This window comes from Bos grunniens, chromosome 28, assembly GCF_055505025.1.
Source record: "Bos grunniens cultivar Pamir isolate PY7600 chromosome 28, Bosgru_T2T1.0, whole genome shotgun sequence".
Lineage (NCBI taxonomy): Eukaryota > Metazoa > Chordata > Mammalia > Artiodactyla > Bovidae > Bos > Bos grunniens.
The window spans coordinates 32571323-32592105 of NC_141192.1; the positions used below are offsets into that span (position 1 = coordinate 32571323).

Below are 20783 nucleotides of genomic sequence, written 5' to 3' on the forward strand. Positions count from 1 at the left end.
CTTCTCCACCTACTCCTTTGCCAGCTTGTTGACAGGAGAGTGATGACGGGCCCGGGTGCAGGGAGCGGCCACCATCCCAGGTGGTCTGTGCTGTTAGTCATGGTTAGTTACACGCCCAGGTGCACACTTGCCGCAAGTTACACAACCTGGCAGATGGGTGGCTCTACCTTAATCTATTTTCACACAAGACGAAGGGGAGTGCCACAGTCAAGGCAAGCAGAGGCAACGGGAAGGCTTCTTGGGGGATCCTGCAGGGGGCTGCTCTGTTGGTAGAGCAGTAACCTGTGTGCTGTGAGGGGGCATCAGAATGGTCTACTCTCCTCTCATTTGCCCTCCCCTGCCCCTTGTGCTCCAGTGGTACCTAAAACCATATCAGTTTGTTTGCTTCCAACATTTTTCTCCAAAAGGGAGTATCCATGGGACAGGGCTAGGGAAGTGCAGAGACCCGTGTGTGTTCTCAGTGGACATCAGCCTGCCTACCTCATCTGGGTCCCCTGAGGACAGGGTCAGCAGTCAGGGTCCTGCCCCAGGGTGTCAAACACACGTGCCGTGAAGCTCACGGGATAGCGTGGGTGTGAGCTTGTGCGACCCATGACCGCTCAGACTGCTGACTGGCCCTCAGGGCGCACCACATCCCACAGGTTCCTGTTAAACACTGTTAGCGCGGGCGTGGAGGAAACTGGAGAGGGCCTCTCCGGAGGTGGTTATGAATTCAGATGGCCCGGGCTGCTTCCCAGGGCAGATGGAGAGCCCCTGGACAGCTCAAGTCCTCGGAACTAGAAACTGAGAAGTTTCCAAGGCTTACCACGTGCTTGATTCTCTGGCTTCATGTTTTGCTGGCTGCCCTGTGACCTGGGGGTCATGAACCCTGCTTTATATCCAGGAAATGATAACTCAGAGAGGCGCCTGCCTCATCCATGACACTCAGAGTTGGAGCCGAAGCTCTGCCTGCATGGCCGCCCTGGGTGATAAGTGGCTGGTGGGGTCGGGGGGCCTCAGCTGGACAGTGTGGGGACGGGAGTGTGTGCAGGAAGCAGAATCTGACTGTCACCTGCTCCCTCACCAGTGGCGGTCACCTCTACTTGTCCCTCAGGTCCCATCAGACTCTCACCTGAGCCTGCTGGCACCTGCCCCTGCCCCCATCACCCCCCACCCTCCCTGGAGCCCTAGCTTCTGAGGACTTAACCTCCACAGGGTCTTTGTCATGATGCTGGTCCACACCCCCTGTGTGGGCACCTGGGTCCCTGCTTCCTCTGTTCTGCAACAGCAGTCACCCAAGGCGAGGCCCCCTTCCATCTTCCGAAACTAAAACCTTGCAGGCTGTACCTTTTTAAAGGAAGGAAGGAAGTTTTTACCCAGAGAGGCCTTTGGTTTTGGAGAGATAAAATGCTCCTTTCCCCAGTTCTGCTTCTCTTGAGTTGCGGCTCACAACACTCTTGGAAGGGTCTTGGGGCTCAGACAGCTTTGCCCTGACTGGCATGTTATTTCTTCTTCTTTTTTTTTTCCTCTCTCTCAACTTTTTTCTAAACATAAATTGTTCTGAAGTGTAATGTACATATAGCAAAGTGCATGAGTCATAAATGCTGCAGCTCAGACTTTTCATGGGGTGAATCCATGGGTGATCAGTACCCAGCCCAAGCAGACCCCTTGGATCCTGATTAGATGTTCTTTTGTGTCTGGTTTCTTCTGCTCCACGTGATGCTGGTAAGACTGGTGTGTCCACTCTTGTTGATGGTGGCGCTCCCAGAGTGATTCTACCTCCTCGCTGTGGAGGGCAGCCGGATGGTTCCCAGTATAGAACCATTGTGGACAGTGCTGCTCTAAACACGGGTGGATGGGTCTTTGGGTGTGAGTATGTAAGCATTTCTGGCGGTTCTACACCCAGCGAGGAGTTCTTCAGCCTGTGTATACTTGGCTTTCTTAGGCACTATTGGTCTGTCTTCCTACGTGGCTTTACCAGTTCAGCTCTCACCACCAACGATGGGAGTTTCTCTTGTGCCACATCCTTGTCAGCACCTGGAATTTTCTGCCTTTCCATTTTAGCCACTCTGGTGGGCGTACAGCAGTATGACACGGTGGTGTGAATTTTCCTTCCCCTGATGACTAATGAAATTGAGTGCTTTTTCTTATGTTTATCATCTTTTTGGACATCCTTCTTCAAGCCTTTTGCCTATTTTTAAAAAGTTGGGTCTTCAGACTTTTTGATTTATGTGAGTTCTTTATATATGTTCTGGACATGAGGCCTGAACTGGATGTATACACCTATGTCTAGCTCTGCACACGTATTCACAGGCATACATACACACACATGTTCACTCAACAGAGAGGTGTCAAGTGCCCCCACAGGCAAACATGTCCCAGTCCCTGGGGCACAGCGGTGAACAGACCAAGGCCTTGCACTCACAGAGCTCAGTTCTCCCTAGAGGAGACACTGACAAATAAGGAAGTAGAAAGAATACGTCAGACTTAAGTGGCCATGAGAAGGAAAGTTCAGGGGGAGAGGAAGTGTGGGAGTGGAGGTTAACACTGTAAATATGTCACCAAGAAGGTGAGACATCAGTAAAGACTCAAGAGGAAGAACGCTGCACACAGAGGGAGGGCGAGCAGGGGGCGGGGGTGAGTGGAAGGTGGGAGGTTCCAGTCGGAGCACCCACATGGCCACTAGACCCTGGCTTTCATTTCACTGAGGGTCCTGGGCAGTGGATGGGCAGGACCCGACACAGGTTTTAACAAGGCCAATCGAGCTTCTGTGTCAAGGCAGGATGGGTGGAAGCAGGGACATTAATTAGGAGCCTGCAGCCCTGAGTCCAGCCTCCTGTCCCAGTTTCTCGTTGGTCCCAGGTGTGGTACTTGTGAGGATGTCCAGGGTCACTGTCATCCCGGAATCAGGCTTTTTGCTCTTTGCTCAGAGCGTCCTCTCATGGTCATGGGATAGATGCCCTAATTCCTGGCCTCATGGCCAGCCCACACCATCTGGGCTGCCTCATCTTCCCAGAAGCCCTCAGCACATGTCTGCTGGCCGCACCACACCTGGTTCCTTTTCCGCTTTCTAAAGCCAGCTCTGGAAAGGTTACTGGGTTCCCGTATTTGTCCCCTCAAGCTCTCCCTGTAGCATCTTGCTCCCTGAGCCCAGCCCCACCCACAGCTTCAAGCGGGGCAACACCCTGGCAGGGGTCAGCCCTGGCAGGCCCATCGCCCTGCCTCCATGGGAACCAGGAAGGATGTGGCTGTGGTCCATGTACACACATGAATGCTGAGGTCACACCTGTGAACAGAGAGAGCACCATCCATGTATGTGAGGACATTCCCATCGCAGGGACAACGGGCAGCAGGTGCTCCTTCCTCCTGGGAAAGCATCTACCTTATCAAGGGACGCTGGTGAAACCTGTGAGTGAGCATGTACAGAAAGGCGCAGTGGGGCTGTACATGGGCTCAGCCACCTCCTCTGGACCACAACACCTAGAGAGGCAGAGGGGAAGGCTTGCTCTGAATGCAGGTGGCAGTAGGCATGTTAACTGCCCACGTGGACTTTCTGGAACTATACTGTGGCCACCTGAGGGCCTAATTGTCCTGCAGAGCTGTGGGATAGAGCCGAGGACTGCAGGGGTGGGTGCCTGGCAGACTCCCTCAGGGCAAAACCCCTCACCCCTCTTGGCACTATGGAATTTTCTGAAGGGGCAGGGTGGCCAGGCAGGCTCAGGACCAAGGACGCAGGCTGGTCCTGGTGCCATGAGTCCCCTGTGGAAGCCACTTTGAGCTCTGCATCCTCTGACTGGCCTGAAAGGAGATGCAGAAGCAGCAAGGGGGGGATACTGTGAAAGCTTGTGTGTGTGTGTGTGGTGGGGCAGGGGGGAGGGGGGGCGGGCTGATGTATCTGCAGCCATGGCCGTTTCAGCTGATGTTGCCCCCTTCTACCTAACTACCCACCCCAGGAGCTGTACAAGGCTGTAGCTAAAGTGCAGGTGCTGGAGCAGTGAGATCTGAGTTCCAGTGTTAGAAGAGAAAGTGGGGTGGTTTCCAAACTGCTGTATCCTCTTGGAGGAGACTGGTGAAGGGACTCTACACAGCCCCTCATTCCTCAGGACAGAAATAGCTGTCCTCCAGGACTCAGCCTGAGGGCCAGTCTTGCTGCTGCTGCTGCTAAGTCGCTTCAGTCGTGTCCCACTCTTTGTGACCCCATAGATGGCAGCCCATCAGGCTCCCCCGTCCCTGGGATTCTCCAGGCAAGAACACTGGAGTGGGTTGCCATTTCCTTCTCCAATGCATGAAAGTGAAAAGTGAAAGTGAAGTCGCTCAGTCCTGTCCGACTCTTAGCGACCCCATGGACTGCAGCCCACCAGGCTCCTCCATCCATGGGATTTTCCAGGCAAGAGTACCAGAGTGGGGTGCCATCGCCTTCTCCGCCAGTCTTGCTACTGGTGACAGAACAGGCAAAGGAGAGGGAGTAGCTGAGGGGAGAGATGGCTGTCTCACAAGGCTGCTGGGGGTGAGGTGTGGGGCTGTCGAAGGCAGGCTTCCAGGGGACCTATCTGAATACTGACAGGGTCACCTCTTCGCATCCCAGCCCCAGGCTTGCTCATGAGCTCTATCAGATTTTGCCCTGTTCCCAGTCCCAACTCAGCCTCTGGGCCCTCTGGTTCTAGACCTCCCAGAGAGGACAGTCTTCCCTCAGTCCACCTTTCCCTTTCAGATTCTCGGAGCCTGAGTTGAGGGCAACGCAGGAACCCGGTGGAGGGGAAGATGGTCACCTGACAGGATTCTTTCTCAGCGCTGGGGCTCCTGAGGGCGGAATGACGCCTGGCTGTGCCATGTGCCAGGCCCGCCCCACGCCGTGTCTTAGATTAGTCCTCCCACAAAAGCAGCTGCTGTGTCCCCAGTGTTCACTCAAGGAAACAGGACAGAGTTCCGTGGGAAGCTCGAGGCCAGAGCTGTGTGGAGTGAGAACCCCGTGAGGGGAGGCATTCAAGCCAGGCGCTGGCCAAGCACCTGCCGTAGCTCTGTGGTGGACATCTAAGATGAGGTGAGTCTGGGGAGGGCGAAGAGAGGCTCGAGGGAGGATACGGGGGGGCGCAGGGGGCTCTCCGTGAGCTGGATCTCACCAACACGACCGTTCCCACCCCGCGCGAAGCGCCTACCAGCACGCCGCCCCTTCGCCTAGTGGCAGACCCCGTCCGGAGCACCCAGCTCCGACACCCTGCTGTGGCCTCTGTACTGACGCCACTGCCTGCTCCCCCTGCACTCTCGGCGCCCCCAAACCCCGCGCCGGGCCGGTGAGCCGGGCCAACGCTGCGCCGGTCCCCGCGCCCCAACCCCTGCACCTTCCCCACCGCCCTCCAGCAGCGCCCCGCCCCGCCCTTGCCACGCCCCCACGCCACGCCCCTTTCGAACCCCGGCCGGGCGCCGGCCCCTGCCACGTGGCCCGCTCGGCCCCACCCAAGTCCCCTGCTACCCCTGGGCCCCCTACCTCGGCCCCACACAGACTCCTAACGTTCCCCGCCCTGCCCCTCCCCGGGCGCCAGCCGCCCCTCGGCCCCGCCCCTGGCCCGGCCCCGCCCCGTGGGAGGAGGCGGGCGTGGGGAAGTCCGCGGGCTGGGCTGGGGTTTGGAGCCGCCTGGGCGCGCGGGCAGAAAGGCAGCCGCACCCGAGACGCCCTGGGCGCCGGGGGACAGCGCTGGGAGCAGGTAGCCAGGATGTTTCTGGAGCCCCAGGTAGGGCTGCGGCGCGTGGCAGGTGCGGGGCGGCGGGTGGCGGAGGCGGTGACGGGGACGCGCTCGCAGGGCAACCCCTTGATTGCAGTAGGACCGCGGGGCTAGGGATTCCTGCGCCGCCGAGCTGCGGAAGCAGGGCTCACCTCCCGGCAAGGAGTGCGGCCAGCCCGAGAACATCTTCGGCCAGGCCTGGAAGAAGCTTGCCCTTGGGAACCACTCTCTCTGTGGGTCCCCCCGGGCACCTGCTGCCATGTGGGCTGCGCCCAGGGCTCAGAACGGATGGGCAGCCCAGGCTGCCACTGCCTTGCCTGGCCCTCCTTGCGGAGGCCAGTGTTAGTCTACGGCTGAGCGGCACCTGCACAGCTGGTACGGACCCCTGTGGGGCGGATGGCGCTGGGAGGCAGGTGACAGCAGCCTAGCAGCAGGGCCGGCGGGAGGGTGGCTGCCCTGGGACTGGCACAGTCAGGCGTGTAAGAGACAAGACCACAGTGCATCCTTTGCCCGACTTGAGGGGCACAGAACCACCTGTTTGCCCTGGAGGAGACAGGGGGACTGTAACGAGGTGGGCACGTGGGTGGTGTGTATGTGTGTATGTGTGATGTGTGGGTGAGAGTGAGATTATGTGAAAACCGTGGGATGTTTAAATATGGGATGTGTGTGAGAGAGGGAGAAGCACGGAGTGGGGCAGGACACAGACACCTGTGTGTTTAAGGGCAGTGAGCCTCAGGCTAGGGCTTTGAGGGATGTGGGCCCCACGATGAGGGGCAGCTTCTTTTCTATAGGAAGGAATCTGAGAACCTGCCATGGAATTAATCCTGAGCATGAGGCAGTGTTGCATTTCCATGGCTGTTTATTACAGTTCTTCCTTTGAGATGATCAGGTGATGCGATTCAGGTGCTGCTCTTTAAGCCCTCTCAGCCTGGAGCTGATCAGTGTAGACCCAGGACCTCAGGGGCCAAGAAGGGGGCTGCAGCTGGGCTAAATCAGGCCCGGCTGTGCCCAAGAAGCAGGACTCATTCATTCTTTCACGGAGTCATTACTCATTTATTGAGCCCCTGCTGTGTGCAGGCACTGTGGATTCTGCAGGGAACCAGATACAAACCACAGCTCCTGTCCTCATGGCTTACCTTCTAGCAAGAGAGACAGGGGGAGAAAAAAAAGCACAATCAATAAATGAGATATGGAATGTTACATGGTGATAAGTGCTAAAAGAGAAAAAGTAAACGAATAGAAAATATCAAGGGTGCATCAGGCAGGATAATTTAGATTATCAGCAGTAGCTGAACAACCCCCAAAGCCAGGGGCTGATAACAACACAGTGTAATGTCCACTTATTGGCTTGTCCGTCAGGGGTTGACAGGGCCCCACCCCGAGCCTTCCTCTCTCAAGGACCTGGGCTGACAGGTCCCATGGCAGAGGGGGAGTGAGGCCCTTGCACTGACATTTCAGTGCCCCACTTCACAGTGCCACACGTCACTTCCAGTCACTGTTCTTGAGCCAGATGAGTCACATGGCCCCACTCAATCTCACTGGGACCAGCAGTGACCGTTCTGCTCAGCCTGGCGACATGTCCAGCGAGTTTGGTGCCCAGCACATTGACCACCAGTGTGGGGCTGCCTTGGGTAGGGCAGTCTGGGGAATCTTTCACCTGAGGACCTGCTGGACGAAAGGCAGGGAGATAGTGGCAGGGGGAACAGGAGTGCCTGGCAGGATGTCAGGCCAAGCTTGGAAGAGGAAGCTGCCCGTGTGTTCAGGCACCAGACTGGAAGCCGGTGTCAGGGGCAGGGCTGGTGAGGGTGAGAGGATAGTTTGGCCAGCTCAGGGGCTCAGCTGAGGGAGTGAGGAGGAGAGATGGCCCGATTTTATCACACTCTGAAGGTAAAGCAAGAGGCCCTGCTGATGGTGGAAATGGGTACAGATGGAGAAGAGGCAGCAACTCCAGGAAGGAGCAGTGGGGAAGGATGCAGGTGGAGCAGGTTGGGGCGGGGAGGAGGGGGAGCAGTTTGACACCTCCTGGGGCAGTGTCACCTGGCACTCGCGGGGAGTATGGAGTCCAGGGAGGGTCTGCCCCGGGTGCTGATGCGGAGCCCCAGCTTGCTCCATCCTGCGGGCTCTTGCCACCTCTTGGCCATGCTGCCTACACTTGTACCTGCCGGTTCACGACAGCCCGCCCAGGCGCCACGCCCCCATCTTGCTGGGCCTGCCTGCCGCTGGGGTTGGGGGAGCCTCGTGTGAGCTCCACCAGGGGAGGCAAGGGGCGTGGAGGGAGCCACAGCATCCTGTGTCCACCTGGCTGCCTTCTGAGGTGCTGGAACACTGGGAACAGTCGCATAACCACCAAGACAGGGACCACAGCGGTGCAGGGTCTGCACAGGCTGGGCCATCTAGGACAGCCACGTGGGGTATTGGCTTTGGCATGGGTAGGGTTTGACCAGAGAGATGGAGCTGAGGTACCTGTGGAAGCTACCTGCACCCTCCACACCTCTGGGCTCCTTGGGAGTCTCCCTCTGGGGAGTTGCAAGTAAGTGACCAGAAGAGGACTGGTCTCTCAGGGCTCTGGTATCAGTGAGACCTGTTATGTCTCCCTGTTATTCCTTCTCCTGACCCACTGGAAACTCCCTGGTTTGGAGTTTCCTTGGAAGCCCACCTCAAGTTCTCCCTGATGTCTCCCTACAGAGTTATACCCCCCACCCCGTGCCCCCTCAGCACCCAGGACAGGCATCTGATCCCGCGTCTCTCACACTGCACGGTGTTGTTACTGCTGCCTCTGGTAGCTGACATGGTGCTCTGTGGGCTCCTCCAGTCCCAAGTGTGTGGCACAGGTCACAGGACCACAGGGATGTTTGTCAGCTAAATAAGTGAGGGAAGAAAGAAGCAGACACAAGGGCTGGAGCGGCCCGCGGGGACTGCCCAGTTCTGCTTCCTTGTTTTACACATGGGGAGGCTGAGGCCCACGGGGGCTGCGGCTGGCCTGAGTTCAGCCAGGGGTCAGAGTTGGCCCCTTGACCACGATGTCCACTGTCCCAGGTTCTGGGCTGGCTGGAGCCCTGTGGATTCCAGGACAAGGGGAACCTGGAGGCAGACAGAATGGAGAGTCCTAGGTCTGGTGGGAGCATGTGGATGATGGCCTCTACTGGGGTTCTCCACTTCCTCTCCCTTGGAGCCCTGCTGCCCCCAAGGGCTCTGGCCCCGTGGCCTCAGGGCAGTTGGTGGGCCGTGGGGTTTCTCTGGCAAACCCTGCCCTGTGTCTCGGCCTCCAGTGGAACCACCCCCCTCACTGTCCTGCTCACCCCCGCCTGCCTGGCTGGGGCCAAGCCCACGGCATTTCCCAAAGGTCAGTGTGGCTGCCGCACAAGCTGCCCCCTGTCCATGGCAAGTGTGAGTCAGAGGCCCTGGGAGCCAGCTCTCCAGTCTCCTCTAACCCTCACAAGGTCGCTGTGCCAGTGACACAAGAGGAGGCTGAGGCTCCACAATGTAAGGCAGCACCATGAGCAGACCAGGCGTTCATCCTGGGGCTGGCTGACCCCAGAGCCTGGACCCCCTGCACACACCAGGGGCCTGTGCAGCATCCTTAGAAGAGGGAAGCGAGTTCCCAGGGGTGCCCAGCCCAGAGGGCAACATGGGGGGCTGTCCGGGGTATGTGACCAGGAAAGGGGGCTGTGAATCAGGTGGCTGACATGGGTGGCAGAGCGGGCCCATTGGGAATGTGTCCCTGGCCAGTGAAGAGCTGGGAAGCCCCAGGGCATGCACACATGCCCACACATGCAGATTCCTGGCTCACACCCCCTTCTCTTTCGCCACTGGAGTGAAAACACATTCCACATGGACTGAGTCGGGATGTTCCCTGAGGAGGTTGATAGGTAAGATATTGATCTTTAAAATAAAAAAATGTGTGTTAGGTAATTGATAATTAAACTCTCTTATTAGTTTGAACAGATTTTCAATTGGGCTCCCTGGAAAACCAAGAATGATTTAATTCATTTCTAATGTATCTTTTAAAAACTTTCTGATCTTACTGTTTTCTAAAAGGTACACAGCAGCTTTCAATAATAGCAGTTGTCCTTGGCTTGATCTTCATTTTAATGAAGAGGCCTCTGACGTTTTGCTGTGAAGTCTGAAATTGACCCTAAATTTCAAACAGATATTCTTCATCATGAGGTACACTTAATTCCCACGTTAAGTGCCAAGAGTGTACACCAAAAATGGATATTCATCCGAGGCTTTCCTATATCTGGCAAAATCATCAAATTCCTTTCCTCCTTGGACCTATTAATGTGTTGACTTATTAGCTTTTCTGAGCTAAATCATCCTGTTCCTGGAATAAATCCCACAGGGTCAGGCTCAATTGTGCTCTGAAATGCTGCTGAGTTCATTCAGCTGATATGTTGCTTGGGGTATTTTTCATCTATATTCATAGGTGAGAATTTATTCATACTTTTCTATTAGGGTAGATATTTGTCACATTTATAAATCATGGTTATGTTAGCTTCATAAAATGAATAGGAAAGGTTTTCAATATGAATTGTGTAGTTGAAATAGTTTAGATATCATATAAAATTATCTGACTCTCCAAGGCTTGAAATAATTCATTTTGGAAACTGGCTCAGCCGGGGCTTGCTTTTATTTTTCCCTGAGGTTTTAGTTGGCTGTGAAGTTACTTAATTTGTACTATGGTTATTGGTCCTTTTGGGTTCTAAATATTTTTAGCCTATTTTGGTTATTTATATTTCCTAGGTAATATCCCAGTTCGAAATGCTTTCAGGGCTTTTAGCACAGATTTATATCATCTATCCTTTTGAGGTTTCTTCTCCACATTAGCTTCTCTTTTTCATCCATCTTCCTCTCTTCATTCTTTGCTTCCCTCCCGTCCTCCCTCTCCCCCTTTCTGCTAGCTTCCTTCCTTTCTTCCTTTTGTTGATGAGAATTACCAAAGGTTTATCTTTTAAAATTTTCACTTTCAAAAGAAAACCAACTCTTGAGTGTACAGCAAGTCCTACTGTCTTCCTTTCCTTAAATCCACTAATTTCTCATTTAGTAATTCCTTCCTCCTGTATGCTTTGCTGAATGTCTGTTTTGTTTAGAAGCTCTTTTTTTAGCTTTTTGAATCAAGTGCTTAGTTTGTTTTCATCCACCCCCCCTTTAATTAAAATATATTGAAATCTATGAATTTTTCTCTGAGTACAGCTTTGGACATATTGAATTTCATGGGATTTCTTCTAAGGGTTATTTTTCTGATGTGTCTGTAATTGGAGTTTTGATTGCTACTTGAACACAGACATGACTTAGGGAAGCTTTTTATTAAATGGGTGAATTTTTTTGGGGGGGGTTCATCGTTTGTTTATTAATATCCAGACATATCATTCTGTCGCCTGTACATTTCCATTTGGGAACTCTATCAGGGTTTCATTGGTCATTTGATGTATGAGCAATGTGGGTGAGTACTCTTGGACAGAAGAACATGCCTTGCTGTTTTTAGGGCATGATATTTCACATATTTTTCTCTTTATGCTTCCATCCCCACGTCCTCAGAGAATGCCCTGCAGTATTTTCATTCCTTTCTACCATGCATCTCTTTGGGTCTGAATCGCATGTCAGGAATTGTAGAAAGTTCTAGTTGTTGTCCTGCCTGTTTCTGGTCCACGAAGAGCCCTATGCACTGTGCTTGGGCGCCGGGCCCATTTCCTGGGCACAGCGGGGCAAGCGTGTTCTCGGCAGTGTGCCTTTCACTTTCAACCCTTGGCAGAAAGAACCCGCCTGCAGGCTGAAGCATCGGGCTGTTCCTGGCTCTGCTTGGCCAGACCGTGTGACCTCAGGCTGTCCTTGGCCTCCTGGGCTGCAGCTCATCCCAGCAGCGGTCAGTAATGCCTTGGGGGGCGCTGTGGGGATGTGTAGGATGGCCCAGTAGGTGGAAACCTTCTGCGAGTGTCCTTATTGGCAGTGACACTGCCGGCTGTTTCAGGTCAGGCCTGGATCTGGCTGTCCAACACGGGGCCCCTCGGGTGCTCGTGCACACCTGACCCTCAGATCCTGCCCTGGCACCCCACAATGCTGTGCTCACTGGCCCCTCCATGCACTCTGCAAGCAGGTGGCTCTGGGCCAGGCCTTGTCCATCTCTCAGGGACCCTGGAAGTCTCCCTCCACCTGCCTTTGCCTTGCACCTGTCCTCCCTTCTCTGGAGCCTGCGCTGAATCCTGAGTTTCATAGCAGATCATGGTGGTCACACTCACCGGGGTTCACCACTTTGGAGCTGTAAGGCCTGGGGCTGATGACTTAAACCCTTGGGGCTTTGTTCCCTGTCTGGAAAATGGGATGACAGCTGCTGTGCCAGCCGTGTATGCAGAGGGGCGAGTGGGAAAGTGCAGTGCCCTGGGGAGGAATGGAGACAGCTGTGCTGCTGGTGCTCCTAGGGGCCAGCCAGTTCTAGACACTAGGGGGTGCAGGTCAGGCACGGGGCAGGAAAGCTGCTTGTGTACACAGCGTGTGCATAGGGAGCAGGAGATGTTTCTGTTTGAGGGTCAGGACACGTGTCCAGGTCCTGTTTCTGAGAGGCCGTGGCCACTGGACAGGCTGTGCTGTAGGGAGCTGGGTGCCTGCTGCTCTCCACCCTGAGGCTGGCACACACAAACCTCCAGCCCCTGCAGAGCAGCAGGATCCCAGGGGTGCCACTCTGGGTGTCTGCCAGGAGGATGACAATTCAGGCGAAGGAAATGGATTTTTATTTGTTTTTAAACACAAAGGAAAACGTTGTTCAGCCTAATTAGATGTCATTTAAACATGAAAGAACTGTACGTTCTTCCCCCCGCCCCCCCCCCCAACCCCTGCACCCCCAGACAGCCTGCAGGGTGGAATAGAGGCCACTGTCTACTCAGGCCTGAGTGTGGTTTGTCTCTCCAGCCCCTCCAGCCCTAGGGGCCCAGCCTCCCTGTCTCTCAAGGACCCTCAGCTCTGACCCAGTTCCCTGTTGTCCTGCTGGCTCACAGCCATGCCCGCTGCTCCTTGGGGTCCTTCCTGTGTTGGGTACCGGGAGAGCCTGGGTCAGATGTCCCCTTCTGGAACCTGGGGTTCTGACAGGAGGCAAATTTTTGCAGACTTTTTTTTTTGCCCCAGATTTTGCTTCACATACTAAGCACCAATCTTAAGTGGACGCCCTGTAGAGGAAGGAGATCCAGAGGTGGGATTTCAGTGGAGGTGAGGGGCTGCACAATGCCCTCCTCGGTGGCACTTTGAGGACAGGAGTGCCTCCCAAGTCTATCTCATCTTCCTCCCCCTTCTGGCTGAGGCTGTGCCCAGCTCAGCCTCCAGGAGTCTAAGAGTCACCTGCCCACATGCAGGAGTGCACAGTGATCCTTGTGGAATCTGAGGCCATGGGGGGAATGGGGAGGCCCTGAGCACCATCCTCCTGCCCTGGGGGCCCTGAGTGGGAGGTTGGCATGCCAGCAGCCTGCCCGCCAGGAAAAGGGCAAGGATTCTCTGAAATCCTACCTGCTCCTCCCTGGGCCTCTCAAGGCTCAATAATGGGATGGTTATTGGTGGACAATGACATTTTGTCCCTCGAGCAGCCACCAGAAGAAGCTGACCGGGCAGAAAGGGAACGAAGGAGGAGGAGGAAACCCGGACTCGGCAGAATCAGTGTTTAGGAGGGTGAAGAGGAGATGGCAAGATTCCTTTAGTCAATTCAAATAGGATTTGGTAATAGGAAAGAATTCAGAAGGAGAAAAAAAAATGAATCATGCATCTGTAACAAAGCTTTAATTGTTGGCATCTCTCCGAGGCCGGGCCTTTGTGGAGAAGGCGCCGAGGTGCTGCGTGGCTCCATTCCCATGGCAGCCACCTCCTGGCTGGAGTCCAGCCCACAGCCCTCCGCCAGCCTCCGGGACTGCCCTGGCCGGCCCAGAGGGTGCACGGAGGTACATACGGCTCTTCTTCCGGGCATTTGTGAATATGATTTCTTGAAGCTTGGTTTCTGTGGAAAATGCCACCCTTCGCCCTCATTCCCCACAAGATCCATCAGGCTGGGAGGATGGGAGCTGCACAGCACCCTGCCTGCAAGGATGGGGCTAGCCATGCCCTCCTGAGGGCTTCCCTGCTGGGAGGGCCACGGGGGTGCAGGGGTGAGGACTGATGAAGCCTCTCCACAGAGGCATGTCACCCCTGCCACTCTCCACCCCAGTAGAGCAGCCACCTCAAAGGTAGAGCCAGTTCTTTTATTTAAAATTTTTTTCAAAACAGTTTAGCCATGCTGCAAGGCTTATGGGATCTTAGTTCCCTGACCAAGGACTGAACCTGTGCCCTCAGCAGTGAAAGCACTGAATCCTAACCACTGGACACCAGGGAAGTCCCCAGAGTCAGTCTACTTGCCCAGAAGGAGAGGTGGCTTCCCCCTACTTTCTCCCTGCCTGCATCAGGGGCCCAGCGGCTATCCAGAGTGTATGTCCAGAGGGGAGAGGGCCCCCAGGGAAGGGTCAGGAGAGGGGCAGCACCAGCCCCCATATTGAGTCTAGAAAGGTGGTGGGGACCCTGGAGAAACAAGTGTCCCTGGGGCCTACTAGTGTCCTGCAGTTCTGACTCCACGGAAACCAACAGGTACTAAGCCTGTCCCGAGCGTGGTGGCCTCAGGTGACACTCAGTACCACCTGCGAAGTCCCTGCGGGAGGTGCCAGCGTATAGGGGAGGTTGCTAGCTCTCAGCTCAGGGGTGGCCAGGTGTCACTCCCAGCCTGCTGGACCCCCAGCCCATTTTTGCAGCCAGACCCTGAGTTTCTTTAGTATGTGGTCCTGGCAGACAAGACGAGGCTTGCAGGAGCTTAAGAGACACATTTGAGCTGAAAGGTAGGAAGATCTGAAAGCCAGGAATTGGGGAGGGGAAGACCCACCCCCAGGAGAGAGCTGTCTGCCTACTTGTGTCTGAATTCAGGCTGGCAGCTGCTCTCCTGACCTTCTCTTCTTCCTCTTCTGGAGGACTGATCTCCTTTTAACCCATAATATCACATCCTTATCTGTGTAGTCACTGTGCATCCCAGCCACAGCCTGCCCCAAGGGGCTCAGTGGGCCCAGAGACCCAGTTTCCTTCATTGGTAGCTCTCCAAGGTGTGGGCGGGTCCTTGGTAACACTTGTGAATGAATGAATGAACGAGTGAATGGTCAGTTGGTCAAGGAGTGAGGGCTCTGTGGAACACCCATCTCTTACCCATCTCCAGCACAAATGACATCAGAGAACCAGACAGTGAGCCCTAGAAGGGTGAAGGGCTCCATTTTGCAGATGTAGGAGGCCCAGCCTCAGCTGCCCCGAGGATCCCAGCAGAAGTCCCTAGGCCAAGCAGCCAGCATGGATCTTTCCCTAACTGTGGCTTCTGAGTGCTGATGGGGCTACTGCCCTGCTCCCACCAAGCCTGGGTTTTTCTGGAACTGGGATGAAACCAGAGACAGCCCCACGTATACACTCATTCTGAAATCTCTGCCAAAGGTTGCCCTCTTGGTTGAGTGGTCCTCCAGGGTGGGGGGCCAGGGCTGGCACCCAGTTTACCCCCAGGAGCACTTGCTCTCGCTCTCCTCCAGTCAACAGAGGGGAGACTGGCAAGATGTGTAATTTTCAGTTGCTAATTGTGATGCCCTGCAGCTTGCTGAGCTAAAAATAGTCTCCATTTTGTTGAGTAGGTTAAAAAATAGAAGCCCATGTGCTGCCTCCAAAAAAGCACCCCTTGCAAAGCCTGGCAGAGGCGGGGGGCTGTGGTGCCCCTCCTCCACCTCCCAGCAGCTCCCTGGGGGCTCATGCAAGATGGGCCCTCAGGGCCATTTTTGTCCCCGTTTTCCAGGAAGCTGGGATGCTTAACTTGGCATCCATGGATGAGCTTCCGGGAGCCCGTCAGTCCCTGAAATTTTATGCAGAAGGTCGTGGGAAGGTGCACTTATCCGTGTGCTCAGGGCGAGGGCCTCAGTGTTCATCTGATGCTCAGAGGGTCAAACCCTGGCCAGGCACAATGACAAGCTGGAATGACAGTCTCCAGATGGAGCAGGGAAGTGGGGCAGGCAGGCCTGGGCACACCTACTCACCGCCACCTGCCTGGGCAGCCTTGTACAAGTCCTGCGCACTTGGCACCCTCATCTAAGAAATGAGCATCTCCACACTGCCCTCTGTGGGTTGGGGGAATTGCACTGGATGAGATGACACACCCAGCACCTGTCTGGGCTCCCAACTCCCAGTGATAAACATCTCAAGTACAAAAGGTTAGGACTTCCCTGGTGGTCCAGTGGTTAAAATGCTACACTTCTACTGCAGGGGGCATGGGTTCAATCCCTGGTCGGGGAACTAAGATCCCATGTGTGGCACGGCCACACACACACAAAAGTAAATTAAAAAGAATATATAGAAGAATATATAGAATATGTATAATCAAAGAAAGCTTATCCCTGCTTCTCCATTTAGAAACTTCCAGAACTGCAGACTCCAGGATTGAAAGGAGCCCTATATTCTGACTGTACCCTGGGAACCTGGCCTAGACAGCTCCTCCCCTTCAGAGCTGAATGGAGGCCTGACATTGTTCTGTCCAGCTGCATAGGAGTCTGTCCCCTTCCTGGGCTGTTGACCTCCCTCTTAGCTGGGCAGAGCCAGTGGACAGTTATTCCTGGAGCCACCCTCTGACTCTCCTCCCTCTGGGGCTGAGAAATGGGTGACATGCAGATCCCCCTGGGGTGGGGGCCATGCATGCCCATTGGGCAGTGCCTTCCCTTTCCTGGGATGCATCCTGAGAGCAGAGTTGCTCTTAGGAACAGGTAACTGGGCATCAGAGGCCAGGAGGCTGGAGGACCCCTGAGAGCCCACAGGTGGGGTCCCTCCCCAGTGGCTCCTGAAGGTTGAGGTCTCTGCCCCCCCTCCTGCCCCACCTCCTGCCCCAAGTCCCTTCCCTCCCACCCCGCCTTCCTGCCCTGCCTTCCCACCCCACCTTCCTGCCCGGCCCTTCCACCCTACCTTCCTGCCCAGAGCTTGGGGGATCGAGCCAGGGGGCTGACTAGTGCCCCACAGGCCCTGCTCCCGGGCAGGGACCATCGCCTCCCAGGGCTGGGAGGCAAGAAGTGAGGCAGGAGCAGACCTCAGGTGTGGGAACACCTCCAGGAGGGTGTGCAACGTTGCCCCAGACAGTCAGGAGCATGCACAACCCTGCACATGGATGCTGCAGTAATTGGATTTTTGTCTAGAGTCAGTGTCACTTACATTCTTTACCCAAGTATGTTTAAGTAAATCGTTTGTGATAGCTTCAGCTGTGGAAGTCTTTTACGAGACCACTGGGCAGGGTTAGGCCTCCCCCCAAGGCCTTGTTGGGTCTCTCATACCAGAAGCAGGAAAAGCACTTGGGAAAGGCCTTTAGCCAGGCCTGGAAGAGGTTGCGAGTGGAGGATGTGAGGATGTGCGAAGGAGTACATAAGCCATGGGCTCATCCGGGTACACGGAGCGGGCTCTGGCCATCTTAGTAAGGCCAGCAGCCCTGGGCCTCTGTCACAGCTGCGGCTCCCAGAGGTGCAGGGTCTCTGAAGGCCCTCTTGGGCATAGCTGGAGTTTGTGAGTGGAAGGACTGTGCCTCAGGTCACAAAAGCTGTATACATGTGCACATGTGGGTGTCTGGTTTTTGCATGCATGTGGCCAGCAGCAGATACCCTCCTCCTGATTTCACTGCCTAATGAGGAGGCATGGACTCCCCTGTACTAGGGCCACATTAGAAGGCATATAGCAGTGAGTGGCCCCCAGATCTCTAGCTAAAGTCTCTTGAAGACGTTGCAAAAGAAAATTTCATTCCTAATCTTCGGCGGAAGAGTCCTAAAACCCCTTTTTTCCCACCTTTGCCGGTATCTCTCACAGCACAGGGGCTGCCCGAGGTCTCCTCTTACTCCCCGACTGTGCCTCCCTCACCCCCTGGCCCTCAGGCCAGCAGTTTCTATGTCCTTGATACTTTGGTGCACTGTGTTTCTTAGAAGGTGTGCACGCGTGTGTGTGTGCGCGTGTGTGCAGGGCAGCTGCACGTACTCTGAAGCTAAGCTTTTTGGCTGAGTCCCTAAAATGGGCCTTCGACCTGAGTTACATGGACGCAGTGTGCTGTGTGTGCACTTGCATCCGATTCTTTGTGACCCCCTGGACGGTAGCCCGCCACGGTCCTCTGTCCCTGGGATTTTTTCAGGCAAGAATTCTGGAACGGGTTGCCATTTCCTACTCCAGGGGATCTTTCTGACCCAGGGATGAGCTCCTGCTTATACCCTGTGGGAAGGATCCCGTGTTCACAGAGTCCTTGGCCTGGCTGAGCAGTACCTAGGGGACAGCGTTTACTTTCTGAACAATGACACCCCTAGTGTGTGAGCTCTTGTTCTAGGCTGAAGACAGGCTCCTTGTGGTTCTCCCCCCGCAATACATCCACACCAGGAAGTTCGGGGACCAGTATCTTGTCTGACAAACACGGCCAGGGCTCACACAGATGGAGTAACTTGCCCCAAACCAACATCTGGAGGGAGGCCTGGACCCAGGTCGAAGGGTGTCGGCTCCTAAGCCCTGACCCTCGGGGCACTTAAGAGCCGCTGGGTCTCATTCAGATGTGGGGGGTGGGGGCAGGGGTGTGTGTGGAAACCAGAAGAATGGCTGCCCTTCTCTGAACTCGGCCTCCCTAAAGATGGAGGCAAGGCTAAGGTGCGAGCACTTTACTGGGGAGCTGGCCCTGGGACACAGGAGGGAGGAGGGAGAGCAGCCAGATAACGGCGCTGAGTTCTGATGGTCCGCCTTACCGCAGTCTTTGGAGGCCCTGTGAAGCCTGTGATCTGAGTCTGCCTGGGGTTTTCACCTGGCTCCCTGCGTTCGGCTGGTTGTGCGCATGCGCACACCCACACCCCGGGGGGGCGGGGGGACGGCGGGGAGCCACAGGGTCTCCCTGCCAGCTCCCAGCCCACCCTCGGCACCCAGTGGTGCCCTCAGTGCCACCACCTGGCTGGTCACTGAAATGCAGGGCGTTGAGTCCCAGCCCAGGCCCGCCGGGTCATGCCTGCACTTGACCTGGACGTGCTTGTGCCTTTGAAAGTTGAAGCCTCCAGGTGACAAGAGCATCTCTGCTCTCGGTGCTGCTCATCCCTCCGCTGCTGCTCTGTCCTGCTGATGGCTGTGAGGCTGCAGGTCAGGAGTGGTGGCGGGCGGTGCTGGGTGCCACCGAGGCAAGGCACAGATGCAAGTGGCACACAACGGCCCAGGTACCACTCCCAGGGACATGTTTTCTCATCTAGCCTTCATCCCTACCCAGCGAGGGAGGAGGCGCAAGAAACTCTACGGCCCATTTTACAGCCGAGGAAACTGAGGTTCAGAGCGGCTCAGAGGTTTCCCTATGGTGTGGAGACCGTGTCTCCTGACTCCAGCCTGGACTCTCTCACTGGCTCCCAGTATTGAAACCGCAGGAGAGGACTCAGCAGGTATGTGTGTGGAGGTCACAGGTGAGGGTGCAGGCAGGGAGTGCTAACGGAATGTAGTTTCTAGGAGGCCGGGGGCTGGGCTGGACCATGGTGTAGGGGTAGCTGGTGTCTGGCTCTGGAGGGCCAGGACAGCCTGCGGTCAGGCAGTGGGGCAGCCCAGGAGGGGTGGAAAGAGGGCAAGGCAACAGTACAGCCACAGGAAGCCCTTGTGCCTCCTTGCTTGGCCTACCCGGCCCTCCTGACCTACAGCCAGCCTGCTAGACACTGCTGGTGGCAGGGTATCCAGGCAGTAGCAGAGGGCCCCTCAGGCTCAGCCTTTGCCTGACCAGACCTCCCTGCCTGCTCCCGGCCCACCCTCGGCACCCACGGTGCTGCTCTGCGCATGCAGAGGCACCTGGCACCCTCTGAGGCTTGGCCACAGGAACTCTGGGCCCAGTTCCAGGGAGGACCCTCTTCCTCCATAGTGCCCCTGGAGAGCCGGGTAAACGCATGTGTGAGACAGACAAGTGCTGACACACGACAGCTGGCGCTGCACTCAGTGCCAGTTCGCTCCCAAGCTGGCAGGAGTGCCCGCTCCCCCCTGCTCCTGGGCCTGCCCTCATGCCCACCTGCGCCTATGCGAGAGGTGGGAAACTTGAGGGCCAGGCTTCCGAGAACCAGTGAATCACTTTCATCGGCCTGACTGAGTTGATTGCATCTATAATTAGAAGGTGCTGGCCTTCCTGCCAGAACAGAGGAAGAGCTGTAAGGAGTCAGAGGAGGCAGTGCAAGTCCGTCTCCCACTGCCCTTAAAAGGCCTGCTGCCTTGTCCAGACCAGTACCAGCTGACTTGGGCCAGAGGTGCAGGTCCCCTGGGAGCTCCATCATTGTCCCCCCAACCCTAGCCCCGTCTTCCCCCTCCCTCGTTCTGGCCTCTGGAGGCTTCCAGAGAGCTCCACCAGTGTCTGAGTCTGCAGCTTTGAAGCAGGTCTGGCTGTAGGCAGGCGCAGCGGAGGCAGGAGAGAGGCTCTGTGTACTTGTTACTTTGCCTTTTCACCTGGAAAGCCTTGAAAAACACCAGTGCCCAGGCTGTACCCCCACCAGTTGGAATTGTTGCGGTGGAAGCTGGGCAAAGCGGTTTTCTAAATTCTCCAGGTGATTGTTATGCAGCCACCAGAGGCACTGACCTAGGTGAAGCTGGTCTCATCACTTGGAGGCTAAAACTTTGAAACGGACAAACACATCCAGGGAAAGTGCGGTCATGACCTGGCAGGCCTGGGCTGGGACTCAGTGCCCTGCATTTCAGTGATCAGCCAGGTGGTGGCGCTGTGGGTTGGGCCACACCAGGTGCAGCAGCTGCTGCTGTTTAGTTGCCAACTTGTGTTGGCCTCTTGCAACCCCATGGACTATAGCCTACCAGACTGCTCTGTCCATGGAATTCTCCAGGCAAGAATACTGGAGTGGGTTGCCATTTCCTTATCCAAGGGATCTTCCCGACCCAGGGATTGAACCTGAGTCTCCTGATTGGCAGGTGGATTCTTTACCACTGAGTTACCAGGAAAGCCCACACTAGGAGCAGAAAAGCTTTCTAAAGGAGAGGATCTGAAACTTCAGAGAGCAGTGAGTTCTGACTCAGGGGAAGGTGCACTGCTGCCACCGACAA

The 20783-nt window shown here is 55.8% G+C and overlaps 1 protein-coding gene across 4 annotated transcripts in view; it reads left to right on the plus strand.

Moving 5' to 3' along the window:
* RASGEF1A (RasGEF domain family member 1A) overlaps positions 1-20783 on the plus strand; it is a 91160-nt gene that overhangs the window by 47406 nt on the left and 22971 nt on the right. Inside the window, exon 1 of one of the 4 annotated variants that reach the window (XM_086382568.1) lies at positions 4691-5020. The exons of 1 other annotated variant lie outside the window; for it this stretch is intronic. Coding sequence is in view for 1 of the 3 variants with exons in the window: in XM_086382567.1 (XP_086238693.1) it covers positions 5691-5708 (18 nt within the window). In the remaining 2 variants the exon portion in view is untranslated. Of the gene's footprint in view, positions 1-4690; positions 5021-5374; positions 5709-19016; positions 19142-20783 lie in introns of those variants that run through there. 2 more of the 4 variants (XM_086382567.1, XM_086382569.1) reach the window with 2 other exon arrangements.